The following is a 26,368-nucleotide window of genomic DNA, read 5'->3' on the forward strand; positions in this document are numbered from 1 at the left end:
ACACCCAAGTTCATGGATGCATAAATCAATTTTCATGGGGAAAAAATAAAAAAGGTTGGTCAACTAAAACTCAAGGCAGCCAGGGGCTGAGTTGCACCCAAACTTTGGAACCAAGAGACACAAATATGATTTAGTGACTTATGTTCACGTTTAATTTTATTCCTTCCTAAAACTGACTCCTTTGATTTGACTATCCTAATTTTTGTTTCATGTTCTGAGAATGTTTGCTTTTTATTTAAACTTTTTCAAACACTGGTAAGCATTCAGTAGAAACTGCAGTTGAATTTTGATCTTTTCCCAGATTTGCAAAATGTGGTAGGATACTCTTATAATGCTGAACAGCAGCGGCTCCCAGTCAACAGAGATCATAAGGGTGAACCAATACTGTTTCAGTCTATTATTCAGTAATTACACAAGATAGTCAACATTTTGTTAAAGAACAGGCAAATTCAAGTGTTCTCAGCACATTTAAGGCTGGTTAGGCTAATCTATCTTTGGTAGGTAAGGTCTATTAATTTCCAATTTTTATTTCCAACTTACAATGGGTTTATTGGGTAACCACATCGTGATTTAAGATCTATACTTCAAAAGACACAAACATACAAAATTAATCAAATATTTAATATGAATTTCACATGAGCCATAGTTGACAGCTGAGGTTCTGGTCATGCTGGGCCAACTAAAGTGATGTCCTGGCCACAGTCCATGCCATTGGTCTGGCATCACAATATTTTATCTTTGTCTTACATTTTTGAGAGGAAAATCAAAGTCCAGAGCATATTTACCTTGTTAACAACTCAAAGAATTATTTACATCAGCTGCAAAGACGACTTCTGAAAACACTGAGATCTTAGAGAAGAAACAAAACTCTCCAAGAGGATGAGTGCCCAGTACCACAGTGTGGGGGCTGCCACTGGGTCACCAAGGTCATTTGGCCCTCAAGGTCACCCAGAGGATTCACATTTTCTCCAACAGCCATTCCTGAGCCAATTGGGTTGGGTCCCTGTTATCCTGGCTATCCCTTTGTGAAAGGAGAGGGTAAAATGGGTTTTAAAATAGCAGTCATTTCACAGAGAGCACACACTTTTCCATACCGGAGAAAGGAGCTCACATTATGACAAAGAATCATACCAAAACACCTATGAAGGTACTATTCATGACAATTAGCAAAGAATGCTGATTGATAGAAAACTCTACTATCTCATTTGAAGCTTCAGTTCCAAGTTTTTATATTTCACAATTGATACTTTTCATTACAGTTCACAATCTGCTAATGAAGGCAGTAATAAGATATTTCACAATCTCATGAGTGTCATAAAAAAAATGAGATGCAGGGCCTCCCTGGTGGCAAAGGGGTTAAAGACAGCGCTATCAAGCTACTGCCAGCAACTGCAGCACCGAGTTCGATCCCTGGCCAGGAAGCAACCCATATGGCACAGCAGACCTCTCCTGTCTCGCCCGCTGCCCCCCCCAGCAGTGTATTTCAGTGAGTCTGCCTGTTCTGCTCCCCACTCTCTCTGGTGAATTCTCTCACCCCCTGCACCTCTGGTTTATACCCCAGTTCTTGTACGCATAAATAAATCTTAAAAAAATGAGATATATATTTATGCTAACCTAAAAATTGTGTTTCATCTATGGTGTAAAATATTTTAATGTATAGACTTAGCTTCAGCACTAAAACAGTAGCAACTATTTTTTATTTTTAATTTTTATTTATTTATTTATTTAGAGGCATGTTATTTATTTGTTTGTTTGTCTGTTTGTTTATACAAGCACTGAGTCTAGTCAGAAGCGCGGGAGGGTGAGAGAATTCACGAGAGCCAGAGCGGGGAGCAGAGCAGGCAGAAGGACCGAAGTACACTGCTGAGGGGAGCAGTGGGCGGCAGGAGAGGTCTGCGCGCCATGTGGGACCCTCCTCCGGTGGCCGGGGAGCAGCCGGGGATCGAACCGGCGCCACGGAGGCTGAGGGCAGCTTCGCAACCCAGCGCTCAACCGCTGCGCCACCAGGGAGGCCCAGTAGCAACTATTTTTTAAAACATATTTAACAAAAAGTTCCTGCTCTTAATGAAAGTGACCCAGACTAATCTAGCATGTAAAAAATTCAAAAATTGACAACAATGTTTCAAATTTGTTTTATTGTCGTTTCCATATAACGCCCATTTTTTACTTTACAATGAGTCAAGATATTTTTCAGGTACCATTTCATCCCTAAAACTTGGCTGGCATCAAAATATGACAGTTAACCAGTGTTAATTCTATAAAATATTTACATAGCACAGCACACATTAAGCTTTAGACAGTTGGCAATTAAACCACGTGAAAATATGAAAGACCCACACTCTACATATTCAGAATCAAGTGTTCATGGTCCCTGTCTGGCGACTGTACACTGGTTCAAAGGCAGCAGAGGCAACAGGCAGTTACTTCGGAGGACACTGAACACTATGATCTGAAGAAAACATGATGTCACCCCAGTCAGGTTTCACCCCACCTTGCTCCAAGGTGGTATCCTAGTTCTAGAATGGCAGGTCCAGCTGATATAAAACGAAGACAGGCAACATATTTCCTCGTGGAGATATCCTAACTCTTACTATGGACGCACTGTGACTTTGAATGCAACTCGTCCTAAAAACTTGTCACGGTCATCCTCATTTAGTAGGTTGGTTGTTCCTGTAATCTTGCATTCGACTGTTGCTTCGCGTTGTGGAGCACTATTATTAAATTGGACCTGGACAGCGACTAAGGGCTGTAGATAATTCACCTGGTAAATAAAGAAAAACACATTAATTTAAATTTCTACAGTAATTTTATCTATACTTTATCAGAAGTTGGTTTAGTTTGTAAATTAAACTATTGGGTTATTTATTCCCTATCTTTTATTTGAAACTGGATATTCATTCCTTAGTACCTTAATTTTTATTGATATTTGTAGCTACAAACTGTTCTCTGAGCATAGTTCTAAATCTATCCCATTAACTATGATTATGCTGTGTTTCATTACCATTTTTTTTTAAAGATTTATTTATTTATGCATACAAGAGCTGGGGTACAGGCCAGAGATGCAGGGGGTGAGAGGATTCACCAGAGACAGAGTGGGGAACAGAACAGGCAGACTGACTGAAATACACTGCTGAGGGGAGCAGTGGGCAAGACAGGAGAGGTCTGCTGCACCATGTGGGTTGCTACCTGGCTGGCAGGGGATCGAACTCGTGCTGCAGAGGCTGCGGATTGCTTTGTAGTATGGTGCTTAACCCCTTGTGCCACCAGGGAGGCCCTCATTACCATTCTTTCTTAGATGTTCTACAACCTTGGTCTGAACTACCCCTTTCCACCCACTCCCTCTTTCCACAGTGTCCTTCTAATCTCTAGTTCATCAAATTGTCACCAGAAACACTATTTTGTGAGGTCAAGGGTGTATTTTTTTTTTAGGATTTATTTATTTATTTCTATAAGCAATGGGTACAGTCAGAAGCGCAGAGGGTGAGAGAATTCACCAGAGCCTGAGCGGGGAACAGAACAGGCAGACTGATGAAATACACTGCGAGGGGAGCAGTGGGCACTGCAGAGGCTGTGGGCCTCTTCGCAGCCCAGTGCTCAACCGTTGCGCCACCAGGGGAGGCCCTCAAGGGTGTATTTTTATGACAAATTTTGTGACTGGTCCAGCCGTGCTGGAGGATATATGTATTCATTATTAACATAATGAGTATCATAATAATTATATATTAATATATTAGATATTGATTATATTAAGCATATATCAATATATTATATTAATATATACAAATATTTGATATATTATAAATTATTATTTCATAAACATGGACAAGATTCATCAGCTCTTAGAGAGCTTACTATGTTCCTTATGTCTCTCACATCATATCCTCATTTACAGGTTGCTCTATAACTTGGTGCAAATATACTCATAATTATTTTACCATCATTATGGTTTCCAGATACAATTCTTCACTAAAAGGAATTAGGTACTGATTTTAGGGTTGGTGCAGAGACTACAAGATGAACCTGAAATGTCTCATGGTGTCAGAATGTAATGAACTGCTGAAAGGAGCAAAGCAGTCAGCCTAAAGGTTCTCAGTGGCCAAGTATGGGACAATTTTAGCACCAAAAATAAATAACAATTATAAACCTCTGAATTAAGGAAAAAATCTTGATAGGTTATGTATGTGCATGTACATATATACACAAGTAAATGGTGGAGAAGAAAAAGCTCTTCCTTACAACAGAATACCAACTAAAAAATGGAAAGGAATGGGACCAGGAAAACAACTGGATATAATACTCATGGCAACTGACTCAGACAAGTATCAACAATGCTAAAAGCTATGGGAAAAAGTACCTGCACTGCAATCTGTTCCCCCCAGCCCCCGCCGCCAAGTAGCTAGAAGCCTGGCTAACTCCACCTTAGTCAAGTGCTCAAGGTTTCTATCACTGTTAGTCAAAACCATGTCTGTCCTGATACGTTATTCTGAAAAGAACTTAACATTTCTGCTGGGACATTATTGTGAAATGTACAATCTATACTTAATCCTGAAAAACACTGGACAAACTCAAGTTGAGGGACATTAACAAAGTAAGTCTCCAAAAAGCCTGTACACATTTTTGAAAAGTATAAGGATATGAAACAGATAAGCTGGGGGACTGTTCCAGCTTATAGATGAATATCCTCCCCCAGACTTTTCCTTTTGCTATAAAGCACATCACTGAGACACTAGCAAAATTACAACAAGGTCTGTAGGCTGGATAATATTCTGTATCAATGTTAACTTCCTTTGATAATCACTATAGTCATAAAAGATCATGTCTTTATTTTTAGGAAATAACACTCAAGCATTTAGTATAAGATGACGCTGCATTTATAACTTTGTCCTTGGGGGTCTCTGGTGGTGCAGGGGTTAAGTCTCAGCACTATCAAGCTATCCATAGCCACTGCAGCCATGAATTTGATCCCTGGCAAGGGAGCTGACCCACATGGCATGGCAGACCTCTCCTACCTCGCCTGCTGCTCCCCTCAGCAGTGTATTTCAGTCAGTCAGACTGTTCTGCTCCCCACTGTCTCTGGTGAATCCTCTCATCCACGACACCTCTGGCCTGTACCCCAGGTTTTGTATGCATAAATAAATCTTTAAAAAAAAGAAAACTTTGTCCTTAAAAATGGTTCAGGTGAAAAAAGTGTATGCAAACAATAAAACCAATGAGATAAAAGTATTAACATTTAGGAAATCTGGATAAAGTGTAAAGTGTCTACAGGAATATATTCCATCTGCTTGGGTTTTGTGTTTTGAATTATAGATGTGGGATCTCCACTTTTTATTTAGAAACCATAATAGACAATGCACAAGTTATATATAGTACATGGCTACCCACCACTGAGAAGTGACGTTTTCATATATACATGCCAATTTCATGAGTTACAACCACTTAATTAAGGACTTCTTAATACTTACATGCAGTTTTTTCCCATAATATGGAAAATATTTTAAGTCAATATATCCAGATGGAGGATACGTTACTACTTTTGATGTCATGTTATCCTAAAGTTGAAAGCAAAATAAGTGATTTTAGACTATATACACAATTAAAAAAGTATATATTAAAGCAGTATCAACTATCAGCAGTATGATGATTAATTGGATTAGTAATATGCTGTTCCAATTGCATTAGTTATAAGTTTATTTTTGAGAAGAAACTTGTTTATTTTGATTTAAACTTTGACACAATCCACCCTAATTCTTAATTTTTGATGGGAGCCCTTTCTGATGGCCAGATCCACTCCTGTACTGTCTGTGAAATCTTATCTGCACTCCAACTACCAAATGTCAATATTGGTTTACGACTGGCGTATTTCTGAAATGAATAAAACATTGTGCTTTCAGGCCTGGAAGCTCCAAAAGTTTCATGTGATAAAATAGCCATAAGCAAAGGGGGAAACTATGATATGACTGACAAAAACTATTAAGAAAAATTTAAGGTACTTCAAAAGAAAAGCCTTCCTAAACAATTTAAACATCACATTTTCCTTGAATAATCTGCCAGACACGTGTAAATCAATCAGAAGCACTATGAGTCTAATGGGATTACATTCCTTGTATTAAAAAGAAATGGCAAATACAAATCTAATCATACATAATCCAATTCTTTTGTGCTTTTAGTTATCTCTAGCATTATTCTTGGTGAAAAAACAATTTGTGGAAATTGCTCTGTAACACATTCCAATAGTCCAAATTTCAATGACTATAACTTGTAACACATAAAGAGTACATTATAGAAAACAATGATTAATGAGTGGTAAGTTCACTAAACACTATGTAAAATGAAACATTGCTAAATACTCCAGTTTTAGATTTGAATAAACCAGTATCTTTTTTTGAAAGCACACATGAAAATTATTGCAAAACTAACAAATCTACCTGAACTGGAAGTCCTACTTCTCTGCTTATTTCACATAACTATCATGGAGTGGCACATGTGCAAGACAGGGCAAGGCGTAGTGATGACACTCCACAAACAGGGCAAGCTCTAATGATACAGGTCAAAGATATGTGCAAAGAGCAGGAGATAACGAAGCCAAAAGAAATTATAAAAGCCATTTTTCAATCACTAATCAAATGCCATCTTTTATCTTTTATTTTTACTCCTTAATTAAAAAAAGCCTACAATAGCATTTCATATAAGAAGGGGAAAATCATGTTGATATGAGTGCTTCACTGGTTCCCCTCCTGTGGGCCTAAGGTCCCCAGAGTGAGAGGCAACAATTACAGAGAGGAGGACGGAGTTAAGGTCACATGCTCAAGACCACCAGGTGTGACAGATTCTTAACTTATTCTCTTGGCTTGTACCTAAACCACCTGTTGGCAGGCTTGTACTTAAGCTTTCATTTTACACCTTCAATGAAAATAAGCATTTAGAAATTACGTATCTTGAAATACATACCTGAATAATGACGAGATACGTAAGCGTAAAACATACATGTCATAGTTTTCTAAGTATATGAATGGCTTCATATCAGAAACTGTGAGCAGCTCTCTACCTACTGAAGAACTGGAAGTGCAAACTCTCAAAGTGTAAGTCTCAGACCTGCAGCATCAGCACTGCCTGAAAACTTAGAATGCAAATTCCGGGTGAACCCAGACATCTTATAGTCAGAAACTTAGGTCCAACAAGTCCTCAAAGTGATTCTGATGCACGACTGAATTTGAGAGCCCATGATTAAGAAGTTTCTGCTCAAATCCAAAGTTCATTCATGGTTAAATTAGAAATTCTAATTTATCTTCACAACTATTTCAATGCACCATTTTAAGTAAAATATTTCTAACATACAACTTGAGTTGGAATGTGAATACTCTGCACAATAATGAAATTAAAATTAGAACTTAGAACAGTTTTTCCTCAGAACTCTTACCCATCATTTACATATTTGTCTTAGTTGCACTTGCAGCATGGAAAGAAAACAAAAGAAGTAATGAGATGAAAAATGCATAGCACTCTGGAAAAAAATAAAGTTGGGATAAGGGAGAAAAATAATGCTTCTAATTTAAGAAAACATACCATGTTTCATTAAATCTCAGATGCCCATTTATATACAAATTATGCACTATGATACATTAAGTCACTTCAATTATACGGCCATCCCAATTTTAGTGTTATTAAAGCTAGGGGGGGAAAAGTGAATCTTAGAATCAATGAAATATGGCATATGTAAATGTAAAGGAAAGTGTGTGAAATCAGATACACATGGAAAACAAGTCTTTTCAAATTATCACTAATAAGGATGGTTTACCCCAAGTTTGGTAGAATATTTTTCTTCTATGAATTGCACTAGAGTAATAAAAATGTGACATGGAAGAAAAAGATGACTATAATTCCTTATTTTTAAAGTCTCTTTAAAAGTTGTAACAGAAGTTTGATTAATTTTTTTTTAATACTAACCTTTGCAGTACACTGTATCTTTGGATCTCCGTGAGGCCTTAACCCAATTATCTAAGATAAAGAAATACTGATTAATTGAAACATCATAAAAATAAATAACAGACTTAATTGCTACAAACAGACTAAGGCAGGAAGGTTGAGATGAACATTAATCCTATTACATCACCTTTTTTTTACTCTGACTTCAGCAGAACAAAATGGTCCTTTCAATCATCTTACCAATTAACTATCTTATTACTGTACTGGGGCAACAGAGAATAAATCAGTTGCCAAAGAATTGACCAAAACATGGTATTGTATACTTTGTGATCCTTAACACAAGGAATAAACAAAACATTTTAAACTTCATTATTTATATGAACAAATCATTAATGCAAGTAAGAATTGCAGAGGAAAAATTTAATTACTGTTTTTTGTGAAAATGTATTAGGTCACAATCACCAACATATCTTTTCATAGGTTTCCACAGAGCCTCACTATATCACATCCCTCTCTTCCATAAAATGCATAGTGAGAAGAATCCCATTTTAAAATTCTCAAAGTACCATTTAGATCTGTGTAATGAGGCCACTTTCATGTGCATAGTTGATATGACTGTATGAATGGTAACAGATATTATTTATCTGCTTCACAAGAGGAATTTTTTTGCATTTTGTATTTATAAGCATTTACATATGTCTACTCAAAATACAAGAAATGTTACAACCTCTTTGCTCAAGTAAGGTCTTTGGAAAAAGTAATCACATCTTGTTTCTTAAGTTTCTGTATATGTGCCTGATGTTATCTTCCTGTCAAGCCCTGAAAAGTCATGGCCCTACCACCAAGTACAATCTCAGATCCTCTTAATTCAAAGAGGATTACGTGGAGGAAGAAAATAAACTCAGAGGTTTGGTTCTATGAGAGAAAGAACCGGAACTTCTTGCCGTGGCTCTATATTGGATACTCATTTTCTAGCAATGTACATATGAAGACACTCCTAGGAGATTGGCATTACCAAAAAAAAAAAAAATAAATAAAAATAAAAAATCCCTATTAAAAGTGAATAAATTTAGTTCACCTAAAATTTGGCACCTCCTACAGGGAAACTCCTTACTAAGCAAAGCCAACTTCAGAAGTATCCAAGTGTTACTTTCATTAGTGATGGTAGTAATTTGCTTATCAATTGTGATTTTAGTGATAAGTGAATTCATGGTCTTGAAGTGTACAGCTATTTAAGAATACCACCTTTTCTCAGAGTAAATGACCAGAAATGAGCTCATTCTTCAAGGGAGACTTTGTAGGCCTCTATAGGATAACTGTCAGAACACAGCTCTGCAGAACGCATTTATAGAGTAGCAAGGCTCAGAGGTTTAGGAATCACTTCATTGTATGAGTAAAGCATCTTTGCAAATGACCCCAGGTCATTTTAATTTACACAGAGAACATTAGCTTCTTAATCTGCTAATGGTTATACAATTCAGCACCTCTTCTATACATCATAGCAATATGCTGCTACTTTGGCTAATCCAACCCACTGAATGCATTAGAAAGCAAGTTTACTTGTAGTTATACTATTTAATTATATATACATATACTATAAAACAATGCTTTGCGACTAAATATTTACAAAAGGTTACTTAAGTCAAAACTTTATTTACCATGGAATTTTAAATTATAACACAGGATTCAAACAGCATGCACATTATACTCCCTAAACTTATGAACAAATCCCTTCTCTTATGAACAAATCTTGGATTTTTTTCTGGATTAATTTTCCAAAGGTCTACTGATATCACTGATAGTCTTTCACACAAATTAGGTAACATTCAGTAAATAGTTGCTAGCTTAACAGAGGATGTTAGAAAAGAGCAACAGCAGCAAAATGTGTACATACTCTGTTCATTTTCACAAGAATACACGGTTTTCCCCCGGCATATCCAAACTGAGGATCATTTTCACCACTGCATAGATCAAGTAATTGAAGCGGAAACTGACATGCAACATAAGGTAAGCTCTTCTGTTCAAAAAGTGCTCCATTAGGACAGTCTGTGAGGTTTTTCTGGTCTTCGACACTATATGCTAAAAAGTAAACATACATGTGTGCATGGATGAGCCAAAAAAGATCTTAAGTACAACTAGGAGAATAACATCCTTTGGAGAACATTTGTCAGGATCACTGATTACCAGATTAATTTTAGGGAAGAAATGTTAAATTTGTTTTGTTAACTTTAACAGCTATTGAGTGGTGCATAGCTGACTGCATTTCCACACTGACACAAACTAGATTACAGATCAGTCTCTCTCTCTTTTTTTTTTAAAGGCATGTTTTATTTATTTATTTGTTTGTTTGTTTGTTTGTTTATACATGCACTGGGTACAGTCAGAAGCGCGGGAGGGTGGGAGAATTCACCAGAGCCAGAGCGGGGACCAGAGCAGGCAGAAGGACCAAAGTACACTGCTGAGGGGAGCAGCGGGCGGCAGGAGAGGTCTGTGCGCCATGTGGGACCCTCCTCTGGTGGCTGGGGAGCAGCTGGGGATCGAACTGGTGCCGCAGAGGCTGCGGGCAGCTTCGCAACCCAGCGCTCAACCGCTGCGCCACTGGGGAGGCCCCAGTCTCTCTTTTTTTTAAAAGATTTTATTTATACAAGAGCTGGGGTACAGGCCAGATGTGCGGGAGGGAGAGATGATTCACCAGAGACAGAGAGGGGAACAGAACAGGCAGACTGACGAAACACATTGCTGAGGGGAGCAGCTGGCAAGACAGGAAAGGTCTGCTGCGCCATGTGGGATTCCAGCCGGCCAGCCGGGATCGAATCCGCGCTGCAGAGGCTGCGAACAGCTTCACAATGTGGAGCTCAACCACCTGTGCCACCAGGGAGGCCCACAGATCAGTCTCTTTTGAGACCATTAGGTAGCACTAGTCATGGTTTATAGCATTAGTTGAATGCCTTCTATGCGCTTGGTCCAAAAGGTATATTAAGGAGCTTACAGTGTAGTGGGGGAAGACAGTAAATAGTAGCTGAAAGATGTGAAGATTATTTAGTGCGATGGCAGTCTATGCAAAGGGGATTGTAACTGAACTAACAGTTAAGTGTGAGGCAATGTTAGCTCAGAGAAGGATGTTTTTAATAGCCTAGATAGATCCAAAAGTGCTAATAAAGGAACAAAATGGTTACATATTGGAGATGGAGAAGAAAGGAGAGAAAGAAGTAACCCATAGTTTTCCAGATGTTTGCTCTATACCTGAAAGAGTTAGGAATAGGAGGTCAACTCTGAGCAAAAACCTGATGTGATAATCTGCCCAGTCTACTGAAAGACACTTGCTAATAAACAATTAAGATATGCAGCAAGCAATAGTGTTTCAATAAATATGGTGTGTGTGTGTATAACTAGCACCAGAAAAAGGCCTATTCAAATGAATTCAACCAAAAAAGGAACCAAAAATTTCATATGACTTTATAAGGAAATGTGAGTCTTTACCTTAAAACACCTGCTATCAAAAGTTTTAATTTTATCAAAAATTAAGGTATCATGAGAGCTATGCCCCATTTAAATATAAAGACTGAATCAGGTGGGCCTCCCCAGTGGCGCAGCGGTTGAGCGCTGGGTTGCGAAGCTGCCCGCAGCCTCTGCAGCGCCGGTTCGATCCCCGGCTGCTCCCCGGCCACCGGAAGAGGGTCCCACATGGCGCGCAGACCTCTCCTGCCACCCGCTGCTCCCCCCAGCAGTGTACTTCGGTCCTTCTGCCTGCTCTGCTCCCCGCTCTGGCTCTGGTGAATTCTCTCACCCTCCCGCGCTTCTGACTGTACCCAGTGCATGTACAAACAAATAAATAAATAAATTAAAAAAAAAAAAAAAAAAAAAGACTGAATCAGATATTTGGGGGCCAGAGGTAAACTTGTACAATAAAACAGTAGCATATGCTGCCCATTACTTTCTTGGCACAATCATAAAGATCACTTGGCAAGAAACATTCCATTTTTCCCAAGGGCTTCCTCTGCATATACTCTGTTGGTATAGGCCAGTTCTTCAAACAACAAGTTTGTATTATGCTGACTTCCATTTCCTTTTAAAGGCAAGGAGCTGGGTATGAATGAAGACTCCCTGTCAAGGGCATGATTATAAAACATTAAAAGTAACCCAAGAACCCATAACACTTGAGGAAAGTCTAAAAATAAGAAAAAAAAAGAAAAAGAAAAACTGACAGAAACAGAATAAAAAAGATCATAAAGATATAATGTGAACAAAATAAAACTTTTAATTCTAATTAGGAAATTAGAATAGGAAAACAGGAGGCAATTTAAATGTTGGGGGAAACAGAGTTTTTTTTTTTTGAACATTGTAGAGTAAAAATAAATTCCCCAGAGTATAACACAGTAAAATTGACAAACAGGGGACTCAATACCCAACTAACAGAATAGTTCTAGAAAGAGAACAAGAAAAATAAACTGGGGAACTTATCAAAGTAAAGAGAGATGATTACTTCACTAAAATGGAGAACCTAAGTCTTTATCCTGAAAGACCCCGTATCAAGTTCCCAGAAAAGTGATATTTTGGAGACTGAAACCAAAACACAAAAATTTTAGAATTCTAAGCAAATAAACTTAAACACAAAGAATTCAACATTGCAGAGGAGAAAATGGCAAATACAAATAAACTAAAATTCTATATCCAGCGACACTAATAGGTCATTTCTGGAAGTGAAAGAACTCAAAATTTACATTTCTCATATCTTATAAAGTTACTTGAGACTATGACTCCACCAAAATTAGGGAGTAAATTAGGAAAAAAAGAAGGCAGGAAACCAAGGAACAGTGCATTCAATGAAAAAAGGTTATAAACTACCTACACAGCTGGACTGTCCAAGGCCTAAATAGTAACCAGTACAGATTACAGGAAGGAATTCTCCAGAAATTCTCTAGGAAGGAATTCTCCAGAAATAAAGGACAAAAACAAAAACTTCAAATAGTATACAAGTAAGAGATTTAGAAGAAGCATGTCTACAGATAATTAAAAAAAATAATAAAAAGGAAACCAATATTGAAACTCCCAGTAGTACTTAAATGGCTACTGAACTGAGAAGAGGGAGAGACACCTAAAACTTGCGAATTAAAGCATCATCTATTATGGCAGGAATAAAGACAATGCATAAAATTGATAAATCAATGTACAAATGCAATAAATCAAGAACTACCAAAAAAGTATAACAAAGATACAGAAGAAACATTTCATAAAGAAAACTTAGAAAGCATGAACTTACTTCCTACAGAAAATGTATCCAGAATCAGACTCTTTCTCACTGCCTTCAGTGCTCCCACCGCTTGCCAAATCACTACTGACACACATCATGGTTATTGTAATGGTCTCCTTCCTAGCTTCCTTCCCCGCCACTATAGCCTCATCTCAAAAGGGACCAGGAAAATGAATAACTATAAGAAAGTGAAAATCAAAATCAACAAAAAACTATGAACCAGAGACACTCTATGGGGGGTAGGGGGCGGGAGGGGAGGGATTGGGGTCAAAATAAGGGGGTTGCAATTGTATGGGGAATATAAAAATAAAATTTATTATAAAAAAAATAAAAAAAGTGAAAAAAAATTTTAGAAGGAAAAAAAAAAGGCAACCTGAATGATCCTTTAAAAAACGTGAGTGAAATGCTGCCTAAGATCCAAGTTGGTCACTGTATAAGCCAAAGAATGTAATGTCCTCTAAGGACCTACAACAATCTGGTCCTTTAACTCTCTGACCTCGATCTCCTACTCCTCTCCCCCAGGCTTACTCTGTCTAGATTCTTTAGTTTCCTTGATGTGTCTTGAACACAACAGGCATTTTAAGTCTACCGTTGCAGACTTTCATAGCTATTTCCCTCATCTTCAGATTTCCCTCCAAGCATTCCTTTTCATTGATGTCTTCCTGGACTACCCTGATTAAAACTGCAACCCTTCCCAACTCTCTCAACCCTATTATTTTTCCTACACTGAACTTATTACCTTCTAATATGCCACTAGACTATAAGCTCCTGTCTTCAAAATTTCTGAAGACAAATTTTCCTTAAATAATACCTTCAAAAAGTTTGTTGAATTAATGGGACTGTAGCTAGAAAGGTCAGGGAACTATTGTTTTCATCATAGACCTTTACTTGATTTTGAAACTCTGGATTATAGACACAAAACATCTTTAAATTATTATTAATTTTTTTTATAGAGGCATGTTTTATTTATTTATTTATTTATTTGTTTCTTTGTTTTGTTTATACACGCACTGGGTACAGTCAGAAGCGCGGGAGGGTGAGAGAATTCACCAGAGCCAGAGAGGGGAGCAGAGCAGGCAGAAGGACCGAAGTACACCGCTGAGGGGAGCAGCGGGTGGCAGGAGAGGTCTGCGTGCCATGTGGGACCCTCCTCCGGTGGCTGGGGAGCAGCTTCGCAACCCAGCGTTCAACCGCTGCGCCACCGGGGAGGCCCACATCCTTAAATTATTTAAATAAGTGTGTACTGATATTTAACTATCAAGGAAAAAAGAGACTCGGGGAAATAGCTAGAAGATGTGGGATCATAAGAGGTCCCTAATTTAAGATAGGAAGGAGCTGTGGACTTTTTCATACTGACAGGGCATATCCAGTAAAGAAAAGATAAAGACATGAGCAGAGACAGCAAATAGTATTATGTTTCTGAGGCAGCGATACAGGATGAGATCCAAAGCATGACTGGTACTGGTAGCCTTGGAAGAGAAAGGGGGCCTCACCGAACAGGAGCAGTATTACAGATAAAATGGTTATAACTGTACGTTTCTTTTACTGGTGACGGCGGTAGTTCTTTTCTTTATTCCTTTTTTTTTTTTAATATTTATTTATTTATGCATACAAGAGATGGGACATAGGCCAGAGATGTGGGGGGTGAGAGGACCCACCAGAGACAGAGTGGGGAACAGAACAGGCAGACTGACTGAAATACACTGCAGAAGGGAGCAGCGGGCAAGACAGGAGAGGTCTGCTCCACCATGTGGGTTGCTCCCTGGAGGGCTGGGATCGAACTTGTGCTGCAGAGGCCATAGACTACTTCACAGTGCGGTGCTCAACCCCTTGCGCCATTAGGGAGGCCCAGTACTTTTATTTGTGAAGCAGAAAACCAGGTTACATGACAAAAGTGATTTACAGGGGCAAAAGTAAGAGGTTAGAGGTTTGAAATAATCCCCTCAGAGAATTATTCAGAGAAATTCAGTAGGAGAGTCAGGGAGTGGAGGATGGAGCAAGGTAATCAAATATCCATTGGGATAGTACTTAGTCCTATTGAAATCTTTCTCCAGCTGCTCAAGAAGCAGACTCCAAAGAACAACTTCATCTAGGAGAATTAAATGGCTTTCCTCATTTACAAGTTTATGACAAAACAAACTGAGAGGGCCAAGGGATTTCAGAGTGCTGGCATAAAGTAAAAATTAAATGAAAAAAAAAACCATGGAATCAACAAGCTTGGTAAGAGAGGAAACCAGGATAAAATAAAAGTGTTAGTGAACTGAAAATCCCAATGAAATGTAAGAATAGTGAGATAAGCGAAAAAGTAGACTAGAATGACAGGAGGTTGTGCTAGGAAAGTAACAGGTTTTGGAAATGGAGTCCACAAGTTCTAGAAGATTAGTAGGTAAGTGTGGCTAGGGAAAAGGTGAGACTAGCAATCAAAAACCAATAGGTTAGGGCACGTGGTGATTAATCATTTATGCTGTGGAGTTAGGTCAAGCAAAATGTAGATAAAACTGGGCCAGGAAGAAAAATTAATTCAATTGCCGATTAGTTTAGACCCTTACGTCTTTTGAAAAATTAGGGCATTTTCACAACTAATTATAAAATCAACTGGCAAGTCCTCTCAGCTGATTGTGTTTAAAAGAGAAAAAAAAAAAAAAGATAAAGCAAATTCTAAAAATGATGCTTCTAAAAGCATCATAATGTGGAACTAGTTACTGCTAGGACTAAAATCTTTTACCTGACTCTAAAAAAATGTACTTACGCTTTAGAAACTTCTTAAGGTCTTCAACATACTTTTTATAGGTGTTTGAATCACCGACACTAAATGAATACTCCAACGCAGTCGCTGGTTTTGGAAAAACCATAAGTCCTAAGAAGAGATGAAAGGGGGGTGAGTGGGAATTAGCTGTGGCAATTTCTCTTCTCTCCTTCCTTCCTTCCTCCTCTTATCCCTAAAAGGTAAAGCTTAGTAAATTATATGGAAAATTGTGTTCACAGATATTTTGAAATTATTAAGAACTTACTCCTGCTGAGTATGAAAGCACAGACACATCTAAAATAAACAAGCATTCCAACTCTTCAAAGTTATCTCAGATGTTAACTGTCAGGAACCTCCCCTAAATCTGATTATCTGCAGTTAGTTATAACTGCTGTTCCTTACTAAGCAAGTTTTGTTTTGTTACTTTCTATGTTCATTTTTCTATCACTTAGATTTTGTCATTTCATCATTAACACAGAGGGAAATATTTTAGCAAATCAAAGTTGAAAGACTCTTGTCTTTCAAATTACATCTATATGAAAACATTCATAAAGACAGCTTACCTTTTTCAATGAAAGAGGCCTGCACAATTTTAACTTCAAAAAATAAGCACTGTTCTATAATTAAAAATGACTTTCCATAATGAATTTGGAGTGTAACCACCAACAATTTCGTATTAGCAGTCAACACTCAGTTGTATAGAACATATTGTGAGTTTATTAAAGAGAAAATATAAACACATTTCAAAATACAGCAGGCTCACAACTTTTAATATAAGATTTCCTTTTTTATTTTTTTTTTTTTTTTTTTTTTTTTTTTTTATAGAGGCATGCTTTATTTATTTGTTTGCTGGTTTGTTTGTTTGTTTTGTTTTTATACATGCACTGGGTACAGTCAGAAGTGCGGGAGGGCGAGAGAATTCACCAGAGCCAGAGCGGGGAGCAGAGCAGGCAGAAGGACCCAAGTACACTGCTGAGGGGAGCAGCGGGCGGCAGGAGAGGTCTGCGCGCCATGTGGGACCCTCCTCTGGTGGCCGGGGAGCAGCCGGGGATCGAACCGGCGCCGCAGAGGCCGCGCGCAGCTTCGCAACCCAGCGCTCAACCGCTGCGCCACCAGGGAGGCCCAAGATTTCCTTTTTTAAAAAAGCATTATAACTAGGGGCCTCCCTGGTGGCGCAAGGGGTTGGGGACTGCACTGTGAAGCAATCCGCAGCCTCTGCAGCACGAGTCTGATCCCTGGTGGCCAGAGAGCAACCCACATGGTGCAGCAGACCTCTCCTGTCTCACCTGCTGCTCCCCTCAGCAGTGTATCTCAGTCAGTCTGCCTGTTCTGTTCCCCACTCTGTCTCTGGTGAATCCTCTCACCGTCCCCTCTTGCCCCCCAAACCCCCTGCATCTCTATACCCCAGCTGGGGTCTATACTGCAGCTCTTGTATGCATAAATGAATTTTTTTTTTTTTTTAAAAAAAGCATCATAGGGCCTCCCCGGTGGCGCAGCGGTTGAGCTCTGGGTTGCGAAGCTGCCCACAGCCTCTGCAGTGCAGGTTTGATCCCCGGCTGCTCCCTGGCCACCGGAGGAGGGTCCCACATGGCGTGCAGACCTCTCCTGCCGCCCGCTGCTGCCCTCAGCAGTGTACTTCGGTCCTTCTGCCTGCTCTGCTCCCCGCTCTGGCTCTGGTGAATTCTCTCACCCTCCCTCGATTCTGACTGTACCCAGTGCATGTATAAACAAAAAAACAAACAAATAAAATAAATTAAAAAAAAATGCCTCTAAAAAGCATTATAACTAGATCATCTTTAAAAAATATATATTTTTTTTTTTTTTTTTTAAAAGAGGCATGTAGGGGCCTCCCCGGTGGCGCAGTGGTTGAGCGCTGGGTTGCAAAGCTGCCTGCAGCCTCTGCAGTGCCGGTTCGATCCCCGGCTGCTCCCCGGCCACCGGAGGAGGATCCCACATGGCGCGCTGACCTCTCCTGCCGCCCGCTGCTCCCCTCAGCAGTGTACTTCGGTCCTTCTGCCTGCTCTGCTCCCCTCTCTGGCTCTGGTGAATTCTCTCACCCTCCCGCGCTTCTGACTGTACCCAGTGCATGTATAAACAAAACAAACAAACAAATAAAATAAAAAAAAAAAAAGTAATAAAAGAGGCATGTATTAGTTATTTATTTGTTTATTTATACATGCACTGGGTACAGTCAGAAGCGCGGGAGGGTGAGAGAATTCACCAGAGCCAGAGCAGGGAGCAGAGCAGGCAGAAGGACCGAAGTACACTGCTGAGGGGAGCAGCGGGCGGCAGGAGAGGTCTGCGTGCCATGTGGAACCCTCCTCTGGTGGCCGGGGAGCAGCCGGGGATCGAGCCGGCACTGCAGAGGCCGCGGGCAGCTTCGCAACCCAGAGCTCAACTGCTGCGCCACCGGGGAGGCCCTTTAAAAAATATTTTTTATTAATTTTTGCGTGGATGAACTGGGGTGCAGGTCAGAGGTGCAGGGGAGTGAGAGGATTCACCAGAGACAGAATGGGGAGCAAAACAGGTGGATATACTGAAATATACTGTTAAGGGGGTGGGTGAGACAGGAGAGGTCTGCTGTGCCATATGTGGGTTAACTTTCTGGCCTGGGACTGAACTCAGGCCTTCATGGTAGGCCTTTGTGGGGGTAGTGCTGATGCTGAGACTTAACCCCTAGGCCACCAGGGAGGTCCAGAAATAGATCATTAGTTCATTTTGAATTAATGCACATGTGATTTAAGATAATCCTAAAATGTCTGGCTAACTCATTTGGTAGAACATGAGACTCTTAAAATAATCCTAAACTTTTTACTAGTTTCTAAATATTACCCATGTCAGTTATTATAGATATGCCTTTCATTGAATCTGAAAATTAAAATTGTTGCTCAATGACATCTAATGCTTTTTAGATCAGATCCAGTTCCTTTGAAGTCCTAAATGATTTCCTGTGTTGATTTGAAAGGTTCTTTTTTTTAAATTTTTTTTTAATAATAAATTTTATTTTTATATTCCACATACAATTGCAACCCCCCCATTCTGACCCCAATCTCTCCCCTCCCGCCACCCACCTCCCAAAAAGTGTCTCTGGTTCATAGTTTTTTGTTGATTTTGATTTTCACTTTCTTATAGTTATTCATTTTCCTGGTCCCTTATTTAAGTTTTCTAGATTCCTGCTATGAGTGAGACCATCCGGTATTTTTCTTTTTCTTTCTGGTTTATTTCGCTGAGCATGATCCCTTCCAGCTCCATCCATGTTGCTGCAAATTGCATGTGTTTATCTTTTTTGAATGCTGAGTAATATTCCATGGTATATATGCACCACATCTTCTTGATCCAGTCATCTATTTTTGGGCATTTGGGCTGTTTCCAAAGCTTAGCTATTGTAAATAGTGCTGATATAAACATAGGGGTGCAGGTGCTCTTTGGAATTGATGTTTCTGTGTCCTTTGGGTAAATACCTAGGAGTGGAATTGCTGGATCATATGGAAGCTCTATGTTTAGTAGGTCCAGAAATCTCCACACAGCTCTCCATAGTGGTTGGACCAGTTTGCACTCCCACCAACAGTGCAGAAGAGTTCCTTTTTCTCCACACCCTCGCCAACATTTGTTGTTGCTAGTTTTTTTAATATGTGCCATTCTCACTGGTGTAAGATGGTATCTCATGATAGTTTTGATTTGCATTTCCCTGATTACAAGTGATGTCGAACATTTTTTCATATGCCTGTTGGCCATTTGCATTTCCTTTTCAGAGAAGTTTCTTTTTAGCTCTTCTGCCCATTTTTTGACTGGATTATTTTCTTTGTTGTTGTTGAGTCTCATCAGCTCTTTGCAGATTTTTGTGATCAGTCCTTTATCATTAGTGTTGTGTGCAAAAATGTTCTCTCAGTTGGTGGGGTTTCTCTTTGTTTTTGTTATTGTCTCTTTTGCTGTGCAGAAGCTCTTTAATTTGATGGAGTCCCAGCTGTTTATCTTTGCCTTCACTATCACTGCTTTGGGTGAAGTGTCTGTAAAGATGTCTTTGATGTGAATATCACGTAGTGTTTCGCCTATATTTCCTTCTATGTATTTTATGGTTTCAGGTCTTATGTCTAGTTCTTTAATCCATTTTGAGCTGATTTTTGTGTATGGTGTGAGGTAGTGGTCAAGCTTCATTCTTTTGCATGTAGCGACCCAGTTTGATTTGAAAGGTTCTTGAGTTACTAGAATCAATACTACCCAAAAGGACATGATGATGCTAAACAGCAGAGCATGTCTTTACCTCCATGTACAGGGGTCTCTGATTAAACTCCCCACTCACCTACCACATCAAAGTATCAGATCACTTAGATTTAGATGATCCTATAGGTCTAGTTTCCTTTCCACTGCTAAATCACAATAAAAATAGTAATACTTTTCTGATTTTTAAGTGTTTAATATAGAATAACACCTCTGATGAACCAGTATATGACATGACCGCCTGTCTACATCTGAGATTGCTTATTCTTATTTTTAAGGTTTTATAGCAGTAACAAGATATAATATATTGCCAGTAAAAAAATAAAAAATTGCATGTAACTGTATAAAAACATTCGACTTGAAGAAAAACTCAACCATAAAACAATCTGATTTAAAAAACAAACAAACAAAATCCAGACTTCCAAATTGAAGAGGTCTATTCTTTATAAAAAAGAAACCGCATTTTTTTACATGACTAATTTCTTTTTTTTTAAATTATTTTTTAAAAAAAGATGTATTTATTTATACAAGCACTGGGTACAGTCAGAAGCGTGGGAAGGTGAGAGAATTCACCAGAGCCAGAGTGGGAAACAGAATAGGCAGAGAGACAGAGGACACTGCTGACAGGAGCAGCGGGCACGGCAGGAGAGGTCTGCGCGCCATGTGGGACCCTCGCCGGTAACCGGGGATTGAACCGGCGCTGCAGAGGCTGTGGGCAGCTTCACAGCCCAGCACTCAACCACTGCGCTACCAGGGGAGGCCTTACATGACTAATTTCTAAGGGGATTTTTAAATGATTCAATTTACAAAAATTTTGTCTTAACACCTAGCTGTCTGAAACTGCATTTCTGATGCTCAACTTCCTAGATCTTACCTAGCAGTGGTCTTGGAGCACTAGCATCTAATGCTTAAGAGTCTATTTGAAACGCTTAAGTAAAAAACCATGGGAGAAACGGGCAGTACAGCTGCACTGCTGACTAGTTCATGCAATTCCTTGCCCAAAATCAAGATCAACAACAGAATAAAGTAATTCTTGTCTCCTTCCAATTTAAACCACTGGGATGATAGTGTGTGCGTGCTGGGACCTGCTAGTATGTGTTAGGAGGGGTGTACATGAGCAGTGTTTGTGCTGTATGTATCTGTTAAAACTAGTATTTTATTTACTAATTAAGATTTATTTATTCATGCATACAAGAACCGGGGTAAGGGCCAGATGTGTGGGAGGGTGAGAGGATTCACCAGAGACAGAGTGGGGAACAGGACAGGCAGACTGAAATACATACACTGCTGAGGGGAGCAATGGGCGAGGCAGGAGAGGTCTGCCGCGCCATGTGGGAATCTCACCAGCTGGCCTGGATCAAACTCATGCCACAGAGGCTGTGGACAGCTTCACAGAGCTGCACTCAACTGCCTGCGCCACCAAGGGAGGCCCTAAAACTAGTATTTAAAACTTACCAGGTAATATTGAAATGATGGCATTTAAAAAATATGGTTATTGAAAAAACCTGTTTCAGTATAATTCTCAATATTCATTTCTGCTTGCTTCTGGCAAAAGACTCCTGTTGATCCAGCCCATAAGTTTGAAGATCTTTAAATTAATACTTAAATATTAAAAAAAAATTTCACATCCTCTAATTCCAAGATTTAATGACTTACTTTCTATCTGCTATAGAAATCAGAATTATGGTGTAAAGAAATAACCTAATGTTGTTAAAAGTCAAGATAACTGCAACATAATTACCTGGACTAGGAATCTGATCTCGGTATTTTGGAACCTCATCATTCAGAGTCTGAAGCATAGCCCACATCGTGAATGTGAAGAGTGCAGCCAGGAACACATAAAAGACTAGGTAAAAGAGCAAGATCAAACCTGTAAAGAAAAATAAAATTTATGAAAATTTGAGATACACAAATACATTGTGGGTGAGAGACACAGATACCAGCTTAAAAAAACAAACCAACCACTGCAAGGCTAGGACTCCAAGCTTTGCCATGCACAGTCAAGTGCCTCTATACTTTGAAGCACCCACCCAGCTCATGACCCTTTCTCTCCTCTGGTATTTCCAGGTACAGAAGTAGCTTTTAGTACTAGTTTTATATCAGTTAAATCAGAAATCTCAAATTCAAGGTCAAAGATTTATTTTCTAGCACACAGGGGAGTGTTTCCCAAAATGGACTTGATGGCCTTTAGAAAGAAAACTTTAGATTGGGGACAAAGTACCGAACATGTACATGTTCCCTTAAGTGCCAAATAGAAAAGAGTTAATGCATTGATTCCATATCTCCCAGCCATTATTTGCATAACTTTAAGTTTTAAAAACTGAGTTGATTAAAAATATAGCCAAGGAAAGTACAGAGAAGGCAAATCAAGAAGATGGCATTCAATGAATAAAGTTCAAGAAACACTGGTTGAGTTGAAGGCTCATGCAGAAGTCCAGAGGGGCAAGATCAGTAACAAAAACCCCAAATCAGTGACTTCACAAGTCTACTGCTAAGCAGCACAAATCAAGATTTGGCAGTGTCAGCATCTTTCCCATCACAATCTGGAGAAACTAAGACAAATCTATCCAAACCCAGTGATTTATTTTGGGAACATCTAAAACCAATTCCTTTTCTCAAATGTCTACGTTCAACGTTCTAACATCAGAAGCAATCACCATCAAAATTATAATTAGGATATATTGTTAAAATCACACAATATAAAATGTTTAAAATTGATGAGATTAAATAATCCCCAGATAAGGCAGTAATGAATGAAGAACATTTAATTTCCCTGAGTTGAATTACCATTAGTTTTATTTCCCAGTCTAGCCTTTTCTTATTCTCAGTAGATCCCATAAGCCCGAAACAGATTATACCTAAAAGTTGGATAAACTTTTTATTTCTTAATTGCAGGCCAGGAACTGGCCCCCCCCACCCCCTCAGGTAAAATAATTTCGTTTTAGTATAGACTAGCCGCCCTACCATCCCCCACCTCCACCACCCCAATTACCAGGAGGCCAAAATAGGAAGCGAGAGGACAGAAGGAAGGAGGGCAGCATGTCACCTTCAGACAGCATCACCTTCCTACCACACACTGCGATCCTGTTGCAGAAAAAGAAAAGGTAGACCAATCTCAAAGAAATGATCAGTTTACCACAAAGGGAAATGAAAAGAAAAAGATACAGAAGAATCATGAAATGATTCTTTCATATCTAGATATTTGTAGTAATGAGTGGATAAAATCCCACATATAGCAGACCACGATCAGACTGTGTTCCAATAAAATCGCACAAAAACACACAGAGTGTGGCTATAATAGTTTGTGAAGCCATGTAGAAGATATTAAACTGGAAAAGTCTGAAATGAAGTGATGAGTATAATTATTTAGCCATGTTTTTAAGTCATCTCAAAATAAATTGCATAATCTGCTTTTAAATTTCTAGGAAAAGTGGGCCTCCCCTGGTGGCGCAGGCTGTTGAGTGCCACGCTGTGAAGCTGTGCGCCGCCTCTGCAGAGCGGGTTCGATCCCGGCTAGCCGGCGAGGGTCCCACATGGTGCTGCAGACCTCTCCTGTCTCACCTGCTGCTCCCCTCAGCAGTGTATTTCAGTCAGTCTGCCTGTTCTGTTCCCCGCTCTGTCTGGTGAATCCTCTCACCCTCCCACACATCTGGCCTATACCCTGGTTCTTGTGTAAATGAATAAATCAATCTTTATAAAAAATTTTTTTCTAGGAAAAGTAACAAATGAAATATGGAAAACAGTTATAAAACACATATAGCACACGTGAACAAGCTGGATCAAATTCTGCTTCTAAAGAACCATTACACAAAGAAAAAGTGTTAAAAGCCTACTATAAAGAGTTATATTTGTAAAACAGATGCAGAAATTAATAGCCATGTCCTAAATCCAATGCCATATACTCACAGCCATTGAGTCAACCTCGAATGCAGGGAGTGTAAAGAAAGGAAATAAGAAATTTTCAGTACAGAAGAGAGTTCTGAGTTAAGATCCTTCCGACAGATTCCAAACCTGACACTTAAAAACATTCAGTTGCAGTAGGACCCCCCTGGGGAGCCCCCCCTCCACCATCTGGCCTACACCATGCTTCTGGTATGCACAATAAATTTTTTTTAAAAAAAACCTCACATTGGAAGGACTAGGGTCAAAATAAGGGGGAGAGGGGAATGCAACTGTGTGGGCAATATAACCAAAATGATAATGCATACATTGTGCAAAAATGAAAAATGATGTAAGAATTATATAAAAAAATAAACAAAAAAATAAACCAAACACATCCACAGGAGGAAGGATAAAAAACCAAAAAACAAAAAAACCCACATTAAGCTGTCTAAATTTCTGTCTTTATATAAACTTGCAGTTACTCAGGCAATTTGATGACAGGTTTAACACAATGACAGGGATCAAACTAGGGTGAGTCACCCTTGGTAGTACGCAGCAGTGCAGAGAACTTTGTCTTTGTGTTAAACAGGAAACAACGAGGCCTGAACAATGTTTATTCTATAACTAATGTTCCCCAGCTTATCAAGAATTTCCTTATGTTATTAACTAGCTAAAGACATATGGATTCAACTATGAAGAAACATCATTATTTTTAAATAGTTGTACATCAACAAAATTACCAAAAGACACTCAAAATAATTACTCTGGAAAAAGTTTAATGCTATAATTGGCAATTCTGCATGATCACATTGTCATAGAAGCACAACAACTGCTACTTCGTATTATACTTCCACGCTGAGATTGAAGGGCACACAACAGAGGAACTGTCAAGTGACTAAAAACTTTCGCCCACCCTAACAGCAATTGACCCACCTCCACTTTCTTCATTTCTCTTCCTTGAGGAGTCCCTATTTTATTTTATTTTTTAAGATTTATTTATTTATTTATACAAGCACTGGGTACAGTCAGAAGCACGGGAGGGTAAGAGAACTCACCAGAGCCAGAGCAGGGAGCAGAGCAGGTAGAAGGACCAAAGTACACCGTTGAGGGGAGCAGTGGGCCCCAGGAGAGGTCTGCGCGCCAAGTAGGACCCTCCTCCAGTGGCCGGGGAGCAGCCGGGGATCAAACCGGTGCTGCAGAGGCTGGGGGCAGGTTCGCAAGCCAGCACTCAACCGCTGCGCCATGGGGGAGGCCTGAGGAGTCCCTATTTTAAAATCCCTTCCCACTCTCATTTTTGGTGATGGGACTCTGGTATAATAGGTGCTGCTGCAGGCAGTGCAGCAGGGGCTATGCTAGAATCAAGACTTGGCTTATATACTGCCTGACCACTTTCCTGCTCCCTAGTATCCTTAATCTACTCCCATCTGGGAAAAAAAAAAAAAAAAAAAAAAAAAAAAAAAAAAAAAAACCAAAACATTATTCATGTTACAGAAAGCAAGATAAAAGCCAGGAGATTTATTTGATGACACAAAAACAATCTAGAAACTTTTTTAAAAAAAATATTTTAATTTATGCATCTAATCACTGGTGTATAGGCGGGGTGGGTGGGTGTGGTGTGTGTGTATGGGGGGGAGGGCTTGAGAGGATTCACTAGAGACAGAGTGGGGAGCAGAACAGGCAGATCTACTGAAATAAACTGCTGAGGGGAGCATCAGATGAGACAGGAGAGGTATGATGAACCATGTGGCTCAGCTCCCTGGCAGGGGAGCTACAGCTGCTGCTAACTTCATTGTGCTGAGATTTAACCCCTTGCGCCAGCTACCAGGGACCCAGCCCTCTAGAAACATTTTTGCAACGATACTGCAACCAGCCCTTAAGGCTAAACTTAAGATTTATTTATTTTTTTTGGTAGAATATCTGGGGTGTAGGCCAGAGGTGAGGGGGTGAGAGGATTCACATAGACAGAGTGAGGAGCAGAACAGGAGAGACCAAGAGGTCTCCTGCACCATATGTGACTAGGAATCCAACTAAGGCCACAGTGGTGGTAGCACTGAGACTTAACTCCTAGGCTACCAGAGAAGGCCCTAAACCTAAGGTTTAATGTTTAACCTACTCAACTGCGCTTTACTATCAGAAAACTGTTTTAACATTAAGGTCTAACATATGAATTCTACAAGTGAAACTAAGCAGGAATAAATGGTTTTATCTAGTTAACTTTTCAACCTCAAATGGGTATCTAATAATTCAGTTCTACACATCAACCCTTGAACAAGAAGACTCCAATTAGTTCAGGAATCAGTCCGCCACAAGAATATGCTCACTTCAGATGCCACCCAAACTTGAGAACA

At 39.4% G+C, this 26,368-nt stretch overlaps 1 protein-coding gene across 1 annotated transcript in view; it reads right to left on the bottom strand.

The window, feature by feature from the left end:
* Positions 1-2,032: 2,032 nt before the first annotated feature.
* Positions 2,033-26,368, bottom strand: part of ATP1B3 (ATPase Na+/K+ transporting subunit beta 3) — a 44,238-nt gene continuing 19,902 nt past the window's right edge. Inside the window, exons 2-7 of the mRNA XM_037525862.2 lie at positions 21,880-22,008; positions 15,924-16,031; positions 9,818-10,002; positions 7,945-7,995; positions 5,463-5,549; positions 2,033-2,761 (exon numbers count right to left, since the gene is read on the bottom strand). Of these exons, the coding sequence (XP_037381759.1) occupies positions 2,591-2,761; positions 5,463-5,549; positions 7,945-7,995; positions 9,818-10,002; positions 15,924-16,031; positions 21,880-22,008 (731 nt within the window). The 3' untranslated portion in view covers positions 2,033-2,590. The remainder of the gene's footprint in view (positions 2,762-5,462; positions 5,550-7,944; positions 7,996-9,817; positions 10,003-15,923; positions 16,032-21,879; positions 22,009-26,368) is intronic.

The sequence above is a fragment of the Talpa occidentalis genome, unplaced genomic scaffold (genome assembly GCF_014898055.3).
Source record: "Talpa occidentalis isolate TD23 unplaced genomic scaffold, MPIMG_talOcc4v2.1 talOcc4.4, whole genome shotgun sequence".
Classification (NCBI taxonomy): domain Eukaryota; kingdom Metazoa; phylum Chordata; class Mammalia; order Eulipotyphla; family Talpidae; genus Talpa; species Talpa occidentalis.